At 45.0% G+C, this 12,571-nt stretch overlaps 1 protein-coding gene across 2 annotated transcripts in view; it reads left to right on the top strand.

Annotated features, from left to right (window-relative positions):
- The window catches only part of PLEKHD1 (pleckstrin homology and coiled-coil domain containing D1), a 32,087-nt gene that overhangs the window by 6,809 nt on the left and 12,707 nt on the right, over positions 1-12,571 (top strand). The window contains exons 2-4 of one of the 2 annotated variants that reach the window (XM_033146888.1): positions 7,390-7,483; positions 8,674-8,763; positions 10,634-10,710. In XM_033146888.1, the coding sequence (XP_033002779.1) occupies positions 7,390-7,483; positions 8,674-8,763; positions 10,634-10,710 (261 nt within the window). The remainder of the gene's footprint in view (positions 1-7,389; positions 7,484-8,673; positions 8,764-10,633; positions 10,711-12,571) is intronic. The other variant, XM_033146897.1, reaches the window with a different exon arrangement.

Here is a 12,571-nt window from a genome sequence, read left to right as displayed (position 1 = left end):
GGGCACAGTTACCCCATTGAGGACCAGGGAATCCTCCACACCTGCCCTCCTCATGTCCCCCCCAAAACAGTACTTCTGTCTTGTCAGGATTCACCCCTTCCCTGCAAGACTAATTGCAGCCGTTTAGAGTCGTCAACAGGTTTTCCACACTTATCAGCCTATCACCCATTCCCACCACCCTTCTGAGTAATACCCCTCCCCACTCCCCCACTATATTAAGGATCTGGTGACTTCTGTTTCAGTGTATCTGAAGAAGTGTGCATGCACACGAAAGCTCATACCAGCAACTAACTCAGTTGGTCTCTAAGGTGCTACTAGAAAGAATTTTCGATTTTGTTTCAACCTCAATCTGTTAGCCGCCATCCATCCTCCCAACAGTCTCCAGGCACACACAGGACCTTCACGGCCTTCACTGGTTCTGATTTGAAAGAGAGGTAGAGCTGGGTATCATCCACTTACTGATGAACACCCAGCCCAAACCTCCTGATGATCTCTCCCAGCGGCTTCATATAGATATTAAAAAGCATGGGGGAGAGGACACATGCTGGCCACATGACCCGGAAAGCTGTCTGTGGGCAAACGCTGGCTCCCTCAGCCTGAAAGCGAGATGAGTGTCGCACCCCATAGTCACCTTTGACTGGACTTAACTGTGTCCAGGGGACCTTTACCTTTTTATCTTTTTTACCTCACCAATTTTTTGCGAGGGTAAAATGGACAGGGTAACCTCGAGTTTCCTGGATGAAAGATGGGAGTCATTACATATCTCTATGCGTCAGGCAAAAGACATTTTTCTTCTCCCAGGCCTTTGGTTAATTACTGGTAAACAATCTATGGCCTTTTAAACTGTGTGTGTGGTTATTATTATTGTTGTGGAAGGGGTTAATTAGCTAACCTATATATTTACCTGAATGTATTGTTAGTCCAGTGAATGTATTAAGTATAAAAGTGCCCCTGTTAAGCTTTTCTGTATGAAACTGCTCTGTAAAGCTGTGAACTTTGATCTGCATTGTACTTCTCTCTGGCAAGCTTTGCCTTACTAAGTGTCTGGAGATAAGAACAGCAGACCTTACGCAGAGAGTACTGTAGCTGTCCTTCATTGAGAGGAACTGTTGTCTAGGTCAAGAGATAGGATGGCCTTGCTGGAGTGCGCATGAACCAACTCTGGCTAAATGTCATTTGCCTTATATGTACAACAGGAAATGTTCCTTATATGGACAAGAGGAAGTTTTCTGGGGTGGGAAGAGAGCCAGAGAACTGTCTATAAGAACTGTCTGAAAATTGGCTAGTTTTGTACTTGCTTGGCTATCTAAACACCGAAGTACCTCTGCATGCAGAAATTAAATCTTTCTCTCTCTGAAGCCAGAAGCCTCAGGTTTTTTTTCCCATGTTTTCTCACCGGGCGCAACAATGGGAACCCGTAGGGGCAAATAAGGCTCCATAACGTGGTGCATTGGCCGGGAACCCTTCGCTGTTCCCCGGGATTGAGAAAACAGGGAGTCCGAGGCGTCGCTGCACAGCAAAAAGGCTCTCCTGGTCTGGCGTTTGCTGGCCCCAAGCGCGCTTCCTGCCTGTTTGTGGGAAGGGACTGGCTTACCCCAGGGGGAGAGCCAAACTGCACCGTGGCGACGGGAGAAAGAGACAAGCGGCCGCAGGGGGGAAGGGAAGTAAGATCTGCAGAGGACAGGTAAGCTCCACAGGGGGAGCAGCTTCCCAGGGAAGGGGAAGCGCAGGATGCGATCGATCCTGCAGCGGCAGTGTGCCGTAGAGGGCCGCCGCTAAAATCCGGTAGTGTGCAAGTGGATTTGCCACCGGAGCCTGGCCGTGAGCCATAGAGGGCCGCCAGAAGCCTGGCCGTGAGCCATAGAGGGCCGCCAGGAAGGAGCCAGCAGAGAGCAAAAGAGTGCCGTTGGCTGTGGGGAAAAAGAAGGGGGGTGCCCTCTCTGAGGAGAGAGAAGGGGGTTAAGAATTTTTCAGAGAGAGAAGGGGGTTAAGAATTTTTCTGTGATTTTACTCTGTGTATGGTGAATGGTGTGTGGGGACACTCCAATGGATGTATTGAGTGAATGAGACGCAGGAACTCAGTGTCCCTAGCGAAGCGGAGAGTGTGTGCATGAAAAAAGTCTGGTTAGGTGGAAGGAGTGTCCCAGGTTGAACCTGAGCTTGCTGAGATGGGGAATTGGAATTTTTGTTGCTGTGTAAAAATTTATGACTTGTAATAATTTTATGATTTTTCCTTCACTATGTGTGTGTTGTATGAGTTCTGTGTTTGCAGTGATTGTGCAGTGTGATTTTTGTGAGTTTGTCTGTGTCTGCAGTGCCTGTGTGTGTGTGTTGGTCCCTGTTTGAGGCTTATGCTGGAAAGGTGGTGCAGAAAGCAGCCCTAAAATGTGTGTTCCCAAACTCTGTGTTCCCAAAATTGTTTCATTTTTTGCTGCATTGCCAATGAAGTCTGGGAAGTCTGTTTTTTTCCTTGTATATGTGGCTGCACAGTTTGTATTTGTTGTTTTGTTTTGCTGTCCCTTCAAGGAATCTGTTTGAACCCCAGGGTTAGGTGAGTGTGTTTTGGAAATTGTTTGTGTGCCAAGGTATGTCCCTTCAATAGAATGGGCTGTAAAAGTATTTCTCTGCAATGTTAAGGTGAATGTAAAAGTGTGTCTGAAGCATTGAAAGGAGGGCTGCTCTTGCAATCAGGAATGTTTGTTAGTTTGTTTTTAAAGCTGGTACAGTCTTATTTTGTTTCTTAATTGACCTTTGGTAATGCAATGAGAGTGGGGAGATGGACAGAAATGGAGAGAAGCCTTAGTTTAAACAGCAAGGATTTTTCTCTTTGCAGCAGTGAATCTTGCAAAGGAAGGGAATTTGCCTCCCACAAGGGGGGGAAAGAAGATTATGTCTTCTGAGCAGTTTGATTGTTTCCAGCAGAAGTTGATTAGAGAGAAAAAGTTTTATTTTATATCCCAGGTTTTAAGTTTTTCAGGGAAGGTTTTGAAACAGAAGAAATGGCTTCTTGGCAGAAAGTTATTTGGGAATGTAGATGTAGGTTTGTGGGATGTAGAATGAAGGAGAAGAGAATGTTGAAGTAGAATGGGAAGGGGCTCATGGTTAGCAACTGACAGTGTAGCCCTGACAGTGTAAGTTAGGATTTGGAGTAAGTTTGAACCTCAGGAGGAAAAGGGGGCAGAAATTTTGGAATGATTGGAAGAAAAATTGATGATAAAGTGAAGATATACATATCATAGAATCATAGAGTTGGAAGGGACCCCAAGGGTCATCTAGTCCAACCCCCTGCCCAGCAGGAAACAATATTGAAGGCAATACACCACCCTCCATGCCAAGGTTGCAGAGCACATCTAGGGGGGTGAATCCATTGTCCAAACCATGGAGAGGACCACGAGGTTGTTGCCATGGAAGCATGAGACAATGAGAGAGGCCTGAAGATGGCTCTGCTTCAGAGGTGGTAGATATAGTAAGCCCTTCAAAGATTGTTTTAAAAAGACAGGAGTTTTTCCCTATTGCCTTGCCCATAATTTGTTGTTACCTAAAAGAAACCTGAAAATTGTCACTATTTGAATGAGCACATCAAGGGTTCAACTCCATTGTCCTAATGAAACACCGTTGTGAGGAGTTAGCAATTTTGCTAAGCTGGCCGCCATGTGTGAGATGATGAGAGTGACCTACCGATGGCTCTGAAGCGAGATAGGCCAAGTTCTATTCTGTCTGACAACCCAACTCTGTCAGAATTTGTTCACTACTGCCCTGTTCCCACCTTAAGTCCTCCTGAAGGTCAAAAAATAGGTTGGTGGTGAGTTAATTCTTGGACACAAGGTCCTGATAGGCTTGGTGAGGTGGTAAGTAGAAAATTAGGTACTGAGGATCAATGGCTGGTGCTTGTTTGCAGGAAAAAGAAGATAATATAATTGGGATGGAGAAATGGAACATTAGGAGAAAGAAGACAGTAAGGAGAAAATAGCTATACCCAAACACCCTAGATCATTTGTACAATGATATATTGGAGTGGATTAGTTGCTATGTAAAAGTTTTTTTAAAAAAGGAGAATGTTCTGAAGGATGTCAAGATAGTGAGAATTGCAATGGCTCTAGTAGTGTGTCTGGAAGGTGATGTTGAAGAAATGGATCTTATTTGGGGGGAAATTGTATCTTTCTGTTCCCTGACATTAGCAGAGTTTATGCTAAATTGGTCTGAAATTGTGGTGATACTAGTGATGATATTGTGTATGATTGTATTGTGTATTTGTTTATATTTGTGTGTATTCTAAGTTTAGAGTGTTTGCATGGATTGGAAAAATGAACTAAATTATTACTCTGGGCCCAAAGAGCTATGGGATAATCATTGCGGAAGAATATTGTATTTCGAGGAGATAGCGATTCGGCATGGTCAGTAATATCTTGTGAGTGTATGGGAGGCTGTCCTTATTTGATTGGGTTATTCTAGCTTGCCTCCAACAGGGAGGAGGACTGAGGTGTGATCAATATCGATACCTGTGAGGTTAATCTGTGAGGCAAAAGAAAAGCAGGAGGGGCCCAAGACACCACCCTTGGATATGGTCTCTGTAACTATCTCCTATTCTTTTAGCAGGTGCCCTAATGCCATGTAGCTTTGCTACACCAGTTTTATCCCTATGCAGAGACTCTGAAACCTAAGTGGCAAAGATCCTACACAGTCTTTATGACAACACTGCCAGTGGTGAAAGTGGCTGGTGTCTGCCTCCTCATGTAGAGACAGGACCTGCCACAGCGTGCTGAAACATCCTGTGAAGTTGGAGATCCAGGGAAGCAACAAAGGCCAAGAAGCAACAAACCTGCTGCCAAAGCGCATGCCAATAGAAGAAAGGGAAGGAAAAGAACACTGAATGGGAGGACTGAATGATCATATTGCCTTAATTTGTGTTGACCAGTTACCAGATAATGTGACCAGTTGAACAGTTTCTGTAATTAGTGTTAGGAATATTCGAAGTAAAAGATCCTTAGTTGTATTTGTTGTATCTGTTGGTATTGTATCCCCCATTGTTATTTTGCTACTATGCCTTTGTATTTTCTGTTTAATGCAATGCATGCATATGGTGATTTATAAAGTTGTGTCATGGATTCTTCAGCTCATTGCCCTTGCTAGAGAATATCAGTCATTTCCCAGGGACGCGCTGGAGAAAGAATTCCAGCGGTCCGAAGAAGAGGAGGGAATGGAAGGGGTTAATTAGCTAACCTATATATTTACCTGAATGTATTGTTAGTCCAGTGAATGTATTAAGTATAAAAGTGCCCCTGTTAAGCTTTTCTGTATGAAACTGCTCTGTAAAGCTGTGAACTTTGATCTGCATTGTACTTCTCTCTGGCAAGCTTTGCCTTACTAAGTGTCTGGAGATAAGAACAGCAGACCTTACGCAGAGAGTACTGTAGCTGTCCTTCATTGAGAGGAACTGTTGTCTAGGTCAAGAGATAGGATGGCCTTGCTGGAGTGCGCATGAACCAACTCTGGCTAAATGTCATTTGCCTTATATGTACAACAGGAAATGTTCCTTATATGGACAAGAGGAAGTTTTCTGGGGTGGGAAGAGAGCCAGAGAACTGTCTATAAGAACTGTCTGAAAATTGGCTAGTTTTGTACTTGCTTGGCTATCTAAACACCGAAGTACCTCTGCATGCAGAAATTAAATCTTTCTCTCTCTGAAGCCAGAAGCCTCAGGTTTTTTTCCCCATGTTTTCTCACCGGGCGCAACAATGGGAACCCGTAGGGGCAAATAAGGCTCCAGTTGTTTGTTATCATGTTATGTATTTTTGTGTTTTTATATTGTAAACTGCCCTGTGATCTTTGGATGAAGAGTGGTAAAGGAATGAATGAATGAATGAATATAACTAAACTAAATATTAGAGAGTCCCTAGACTTTGCATTTCAGATGGGGATGAAGAGATTTGCATTTAGCCGTGCCATTGTTGACGGGAGTGCTTCTGGAGTGATTTACTGAGGAACCGGAGAAAACACCTATCCAAGCAGGAGCTTCTGGGGATGATGAATCAAGAGGCCCTTATTCTGCTTAGACAGAAAGTGCCTTTCCTTTGCCAAGGCTGAGAATTGGAATTGCTCTGAAATATATTAGCAATTAAGGGCAAACCTATCATCTAAAGAAACATTGGGCGCTGCAAAGCTCTCAAGTTCCTTTTGTCACTTTGAGAACATTCAAAACAAATCTCCAGCCTGGATAATTGCATTTCACTTTAGGCTTCAAATCCCTAGACAATTTCAGTGGGATCTATATTCAGTTTTGTCATACTCTGCTGGTGTTGCTTTGCTCCTTTCACACATAAGAGCAAACATGGGGGAGCAGTGTATCATTCCAGTATTTGGCCTCCTGAGATTCTTAAGCCCTCCAGACTGCAGAGCTAAAATTTAAATGTACAGATAATATTCATAGAACACTCTCACTGCTGGGATGGCTTGCAGTAACGAGGGAGTATCCTTCATCCCATTAGAGGGTGAATTCGTAGTCATCTCTTTCGATCTAACTCCTTCGTTTGGTTTGCTAGTGAAAACCCCTCCACAAACATAGCCACCATCCACTGGCATGCAGTCAGTGGACCCTAAGGAGGACTAGACTAGTCCCCTACATGTTACCCTGGTGCCTGTTTCCCAAAGCCCGGGAAGCTTCTGCCCGGCTTGGGGAGGGAGGCTGGTTGCTCCATCACATGTGATGACCCCTCCCCAAAATAGCCCACGCACACCACTGCCACCACCCAAAGGTGAAAAATAACCACATTCAGTGATTCAACCAAATCCACCCCCGCTTTTGTAACTGTTTTCAGGTAGTATCTCTTGTTTTTCATGAAGTTATGTGTGTGTCTGTGTGTAAAACAATACAATTGAACTACTAGCAATAAAAGGCCTTCTCAAGTTATCTTCTGACTTGCTGACTCACAGTGTAGCAATTTCTAACGATGGATAAAATTGTTTTGAATTGTTTTGGCTGATTATGCCAAAATCTGCTTCTGTCTGCCACCATTTTATGCCTGGCTCTGCCCCTGTGCCACCATTTTGTGACTAGTGGGCCTCAGTAATTTTCAGCCATCTCAGGTGAGTCCTGAGGGTAGAAAATTTGAAAACCTCTATTCTAAACCTTTCAGGTCTGATAGTGTCAGGTTGGAAGCACAGAGCTGTAAGGGCAGCTACAATACTAGCCGATCAGCACATGTCATTGGAAGGAGAGAGTGTGGTGCCCATTGCTAGAGAGATCTGCAGGTCAAACACAAGGTCTGGTAATGTTAGCACTTTCCACAGAATCACGATACAGTCCACCTACAGTATTGTCATCCATACGAAATTATTGGGTAGCTAAGTGTTTCTATAAAATGTAGTATTTCTGTCTTCCTTTCTTTTCAGGTTCTTTATCATCAAGGAGAGTTTTCTGCTTTACTATGCTGAGAATGAAAAGAAGAACTTTGAAAACAATCGCTACTTTAATATCCACCCTAAAGTAAGCAGCACCTGCAAATGCGCTCCTCATAGACACCTGGAGCTAGACTCTTGTCTATCTTCTTCATAGAAGATATCCCTGGAAGAACCTAGGTGTGCTAACTGGGCATTAAAAACACGAATGTGTATATTTATGATTCTTGTCCCTTTTAAATATGAATGAGCACTTGAGCAGGGGTCAACCAGTGGGGCTATGGGAGATCTCAATGATTAAGCTGGGATATGAGGATTCAAGTGGACCCATAGGTAGGCTACTCTGGACCTTAGTTGTTCACGGCTTTGTGAATTAATACATGTAAATTCTATAGTTTCTCATAATGCACCAGGCTGTGTACACACTTGTCAGGAGTAGCCCAGCTACTCACGAGGAGAGGGAGAGAGGAAGCCCTGCTCAGGAGCAGGGCAGGGAGAGCTGCTCTTCAAGGGGAGACATCCAGCTTATCACAGGAATTGTCTCCAAACGAGGGAGCGGAGCAAGGGCTCCGTGACACTGCTGAAAGACCCAGCACCACCAGCCAGACAAGATCAGACAGAAGCCCACAGCTTCCGACACAGGCACAGCGCAGGGGGGCTAGAGGACCCAAGAGACATCGTTTCAGGGTGCCGAAAATCTGGTGTTGGCCGGGTAGCCGAAGGAATGTACTTCCGGATTCTGATATTGATTGAACGGTCATGTTTTTGACTAGCTCCGCTTGTAAATAGCTATGCTTAATAAATAGCTTCAGTTCTTCAAAAGAGGCTTTGTTGTTACTCATGAGCAGCACTGGGGAAGATCCTGACAACACTATACCTTCAAAGAACACTCAATGCACATTTCCTCTCTCAAAGAATTCTGGGCACTGTAGTTTTTTAAGGGTTGCTGGGAATTCAAAATTCTCTGTGCAGTAAACCACATCGCCCAAAATTCTTTGAGGCGAAGAACGTGCTTTAAAGTTATAACAGTCTAAGATTGATCAATATTATTATGACCGCTACTGCAGAGCGGCCACAGCTGGAAAAGAGTGATGTCGTCCGTGGCTGAGGGGAGATCTAAACGGGGGACTTTCTGGTTTTTCTCTAATCTCACCAAAGGATGAGCTAGAAACCACCATGATAGAGACCCATTAACCCTAACTCATTTTAAGCTGTACCGTGCTGCAGTTCAGTAGGGAGTCACACAAACTAGCCTAAATCTTTGGTGTGTCTCCGCAGGGTGTCATACCTCTGGGCGGCTGCATCGTTGAAGCCAAAGAAGAACCAAACATGCCTTATGCAATGAAAATCTCCCACGAGGACTTCCACGTAAAGACAATTTCTTTTTCCTCCTCAGTTCGCAGTATTTTTTCAAGCTGTTGCAAGCCGCCAATTAAGGAATAAGCTGAGTGTGCTGACAGATGGGACATGAATGTGATTGAAACTGCTGCATGCAGGAAGCTGCCTTATACAGACGCAGATCATTGGTCTATCTAGCTTAGTATTGTCTGCACTGATTGGCAGTGACACTCTGGGATTGCAGACAGGGGTCCTCCTAGCCCTGCCCAGAGATACTGGGGATTGAACCTGAGACCTTCCGCATGAGGATAAAATGCTCTACCAATGAATTACAGCCCCCCCCCCTCCATATATCTACACTGCATATTTCTTATGAGGAATGGAATGACCTCCCAGTTTTGTTTTCTATAACTGCAGCTTTTGACATAAGGCGCTGTGGTGTCAGAAGAAAGGCCATTTCTAGGCAATTAAACTGGTTAAACCAGGGGTTACCAGCCTTTCTGGGCTTGTGGCCACCTTTGCATATTGGAGAAACTGTTGTAGACACCACAACCTGCTATATTGACTGCAACATAGTTGAGCAAAAGATTCCTGCTTTGCAGGGGGTTGGACTAGATGATTCTCCCTTCCAGCTCTACAATTCTGTGATTCTATGAACAGAGCAACGCTTTCAAGCCTTATTCTAGGAGGAGAGGGAACCCTGTGGGTGCCAGGGAAGGCCTCTGTGGGCACATGTGCACCCACCGACTCCACAGTGGTGATCCCTGGGATTAATAGTTATTCTCTCTCCCCAGGGACCTCTGAGAATGGTTTGTGAGGGTGACTGGGTATCCCTGATCTAACCACAGTTCCCAAGACTGAGAAAACGATGCAAGTTACTTAGGAATATGCCTAAGTCAGGACATCTAGGTCAGCTTTACCTACAAGACTGGCAGTGCAGAAACTCCAGGGTTTCAGAGGGGGGTCTTTCCCCAGCTTTACCTGCATTCCCTCCAAGATTTCTCCGATGAAAATACATCGGAGAAATACAACCCACACTTCTTACTGGGCTGCCCCAGCCACTCTGGGCAGCTTCCAAGATATATAACAACATAACAAAACATTAAACATTTTTCTAAAAACCCTTCCAAATACACGATTGCCTTCTGATGGATCGGAGGGTTGGATAACTCCATACCCACCAACATTTCTCCAATGAAAATAGGGACATTCTAAAGAAAAGTGGGACATTCCGGGTTTAAATCAGAAACTGGGGCGGCTTCTCTAAATCAGGGATGTCTGGAAAATAGGGACATTTGGAAGGTCTGTACCTGGAGATGCTGATGTTTGAATTTGGGATTTTCTGCATTCAAATCTGATGCTCTACCCTTCTTCCCCTGTTAAATTAGCATAAAACTGAAGTGTCTAGTACAGATATATTCCCTGGGCACTCGTCATACACAAGAAAAGAGTTTTAGGTAGACCTGGGATTTGAGCCAGATCAGACTGTAAATGTAAAGGTAAAGGGACCCCTGACCGTTAGGTCCAGTCGTGGACGACTCTGGGGTTGCAGTGCTCATCTCGCTTTATTGGCCGAGGGAACCGGTGTACAGCTTCTGGGTCAGCCCCAAATCAGATTAGGTCCATTCCACCCACTTTTCGTCCAGACAAAAGTGGGCGCAGCCGTGTGTGTGTGTGTGTGTGTGTGACCTTCCTTTCTTCCCTTGCCGACCACATGCTTAATTGCATGACTGGGCAAGGTCCACAATCAGGATTGGGGTGGCCCCAGATCATCCAGGGTTGGATCAGGACCACTCTGAAACACTGGATTAGGCCCCAAATCAGATCAATGGGCCCATGCAACAGCCCTAATATTTTCATATCGCTTCTCTCTTCATAGCCGCTGTGTTTCTCTTTTAAGGGTACCATTGTCCTGGCAGCAGAATCAGAATATGAACAAGCCCAGTGGCTGGAAATGCTACAAGAGTCCGGGAAAGTGTAAGTATCTGAGGAGCTGCTCTATTAGGCTTGCGCTTACTTTAAAGCTACTACTTACCTAAGCTCTGGTTTCATTAATACTCTAATTGTTAGTATTAATATTATCTGCTGCTCTTTGGGGGCTGTGTCCCAAAATATATAATTTGTAGTAGTAAAGCAAGAGGGAAATGGAGATAATGGCAAGAATATGGCCACGGTCAGAAATCTGTGATGCGAATGAAGAGCTTGCATGCCCCTCTCCTCAGCCCGGCCACAAGGAGAAATTTTGATGCCTTTGCTTCAGTTTTACTTTAACCAGAATTCAGCATTTTGTTCAACCTCTCAACTGTGGTTAATGTTAACTGGGGTTTGTTTAAACAAGCCAGCTTCTGAAAACATAGTTTGAAGTTGTCTTGTTTCAAACAAACCATATTCAATGTTAACCGGAAAAAAAGAGAATCGAAAGCTCCCATACTCCTTGCAACTCCATGAGATGAGGAGAGGGAAGAACATGCAAGCCTGATGGAGCTTGCAGCAGTTTGTTCTCATCACGCTAAACAACAATTTAGTGGGGAGATTTGGGGCTGGGATCAAGTGGAAATTGGGTATGGCAACTGAAGTGGGGGGATAGGCAGGGAATAACAGCCCTGGAAAAGGGAATGGGAATTGTGGGTACAGTATATCCAGCCAGAGTTAAGAACTTAGACACACATTCCTAATTCTCCCAGTGAAATCAATGGCATTGAAAGGTACTTAACTCTGCCAGATTGTGGCTTTGACTCTGAGAATGAAAGCTGCCTTCTCCAGGTACCACTGCATCACCAAGTCCCAGATTTCGTAACTTAGTAGGCACATTGTTCTGACCAGCAGAACAATACATTTATGACTAGGGAACTTTACAAAGTGGCCTCTGTACTTAGGTTACCATGTCCAGGAGGGTTTATTATGGCACTTACTATTGTGGTTCTGTGGTCAGGAGATGAGGTCCCTTCGCTCCTAATCTAGATGCAGGCAACTAGGACCATAGATGCATTTCAAGAAGATGAATCTCATTACATTCTTCTCATCAGCAATCATGCAGCTCCCAGAAGTTCTACAAAGAAGTCTGTTACCCCAGGACTCTTACCCTGCTTTTGCACACCTGTAATATTCAGCAATATTCAAAGGGACCCAGGTGGTGCTGTGGGTTAAACCACAGAGTCTAGGGCTGGCCGATCAGAAGGTGGGCGGTTCGAATCCCTGCGACGGGGTGAGCTCCCGTTGTTCGGTCCCAGCTCCCCCCCCCCCCGCCTAGCAGTTTGAAAGCACGTCAAAGTGCAAGTGGATAAATAGGGACCGCTCCGGCGGGAAGGTAAATGGCGTTTCTGTGTGCTGCTCTTGTTCGCCAGAAAGCAGCTTTGTCATGCTGGCCACATGACCCGGAAGCTGTGTGCGGACAAACGCTGGCTCCCTTGGCCTATAGAGCGAGATGAGCGCTGCAACCCCAGAGTTGGACACGACTGGACCTAATGGTCAGGGGTCCCTTGGCCTTTTAAATATTCAGCAAGCCTGTTTTTTTTACTTCAATATTTGCTAAGGCTGCAAACCTTTGGACACTCAGATGTACATCCAGTGAGTCCAGTGCATAAACATAAGGACTGAGCTGCACACCTGCAATCCTATGTTGATTTAGGTGCGTTTTAAATTGTTTCGGTGGGTTTAGGGACCCCACACTGAGCATGGAACTGGACTGCAAGTGCATGCTGTCCTCCTGACCTTCATGCTGTGTTTCACATAATGAAAGGGGAAGCTCTTTCCATCTCCGAGAAATAAGCACTGCAAGGGCTACTGTGGGAGGCACTCCCAAAACAGATGGGGAACTTTTAGAGCCCTGTAATCGTCA

This window comes from Lacerta agilis, chromosome 1 (genome assembly GCF_009819535.1).
Source record: "Lacerta agilis isolate rLacAgi1 chromosome 1, rLacAgi1.pri, whole genome shotgun sequence".
Taxonomy (NCBI): Eukaryota; Metazoa; Chordata; class Lepidosauria; order Squamata; family Lacertidae; genus Lacerta; species Lacerta agilis.
This window is presented reverse-complemented; position numbering and strand designations above follow the sequence as displayed.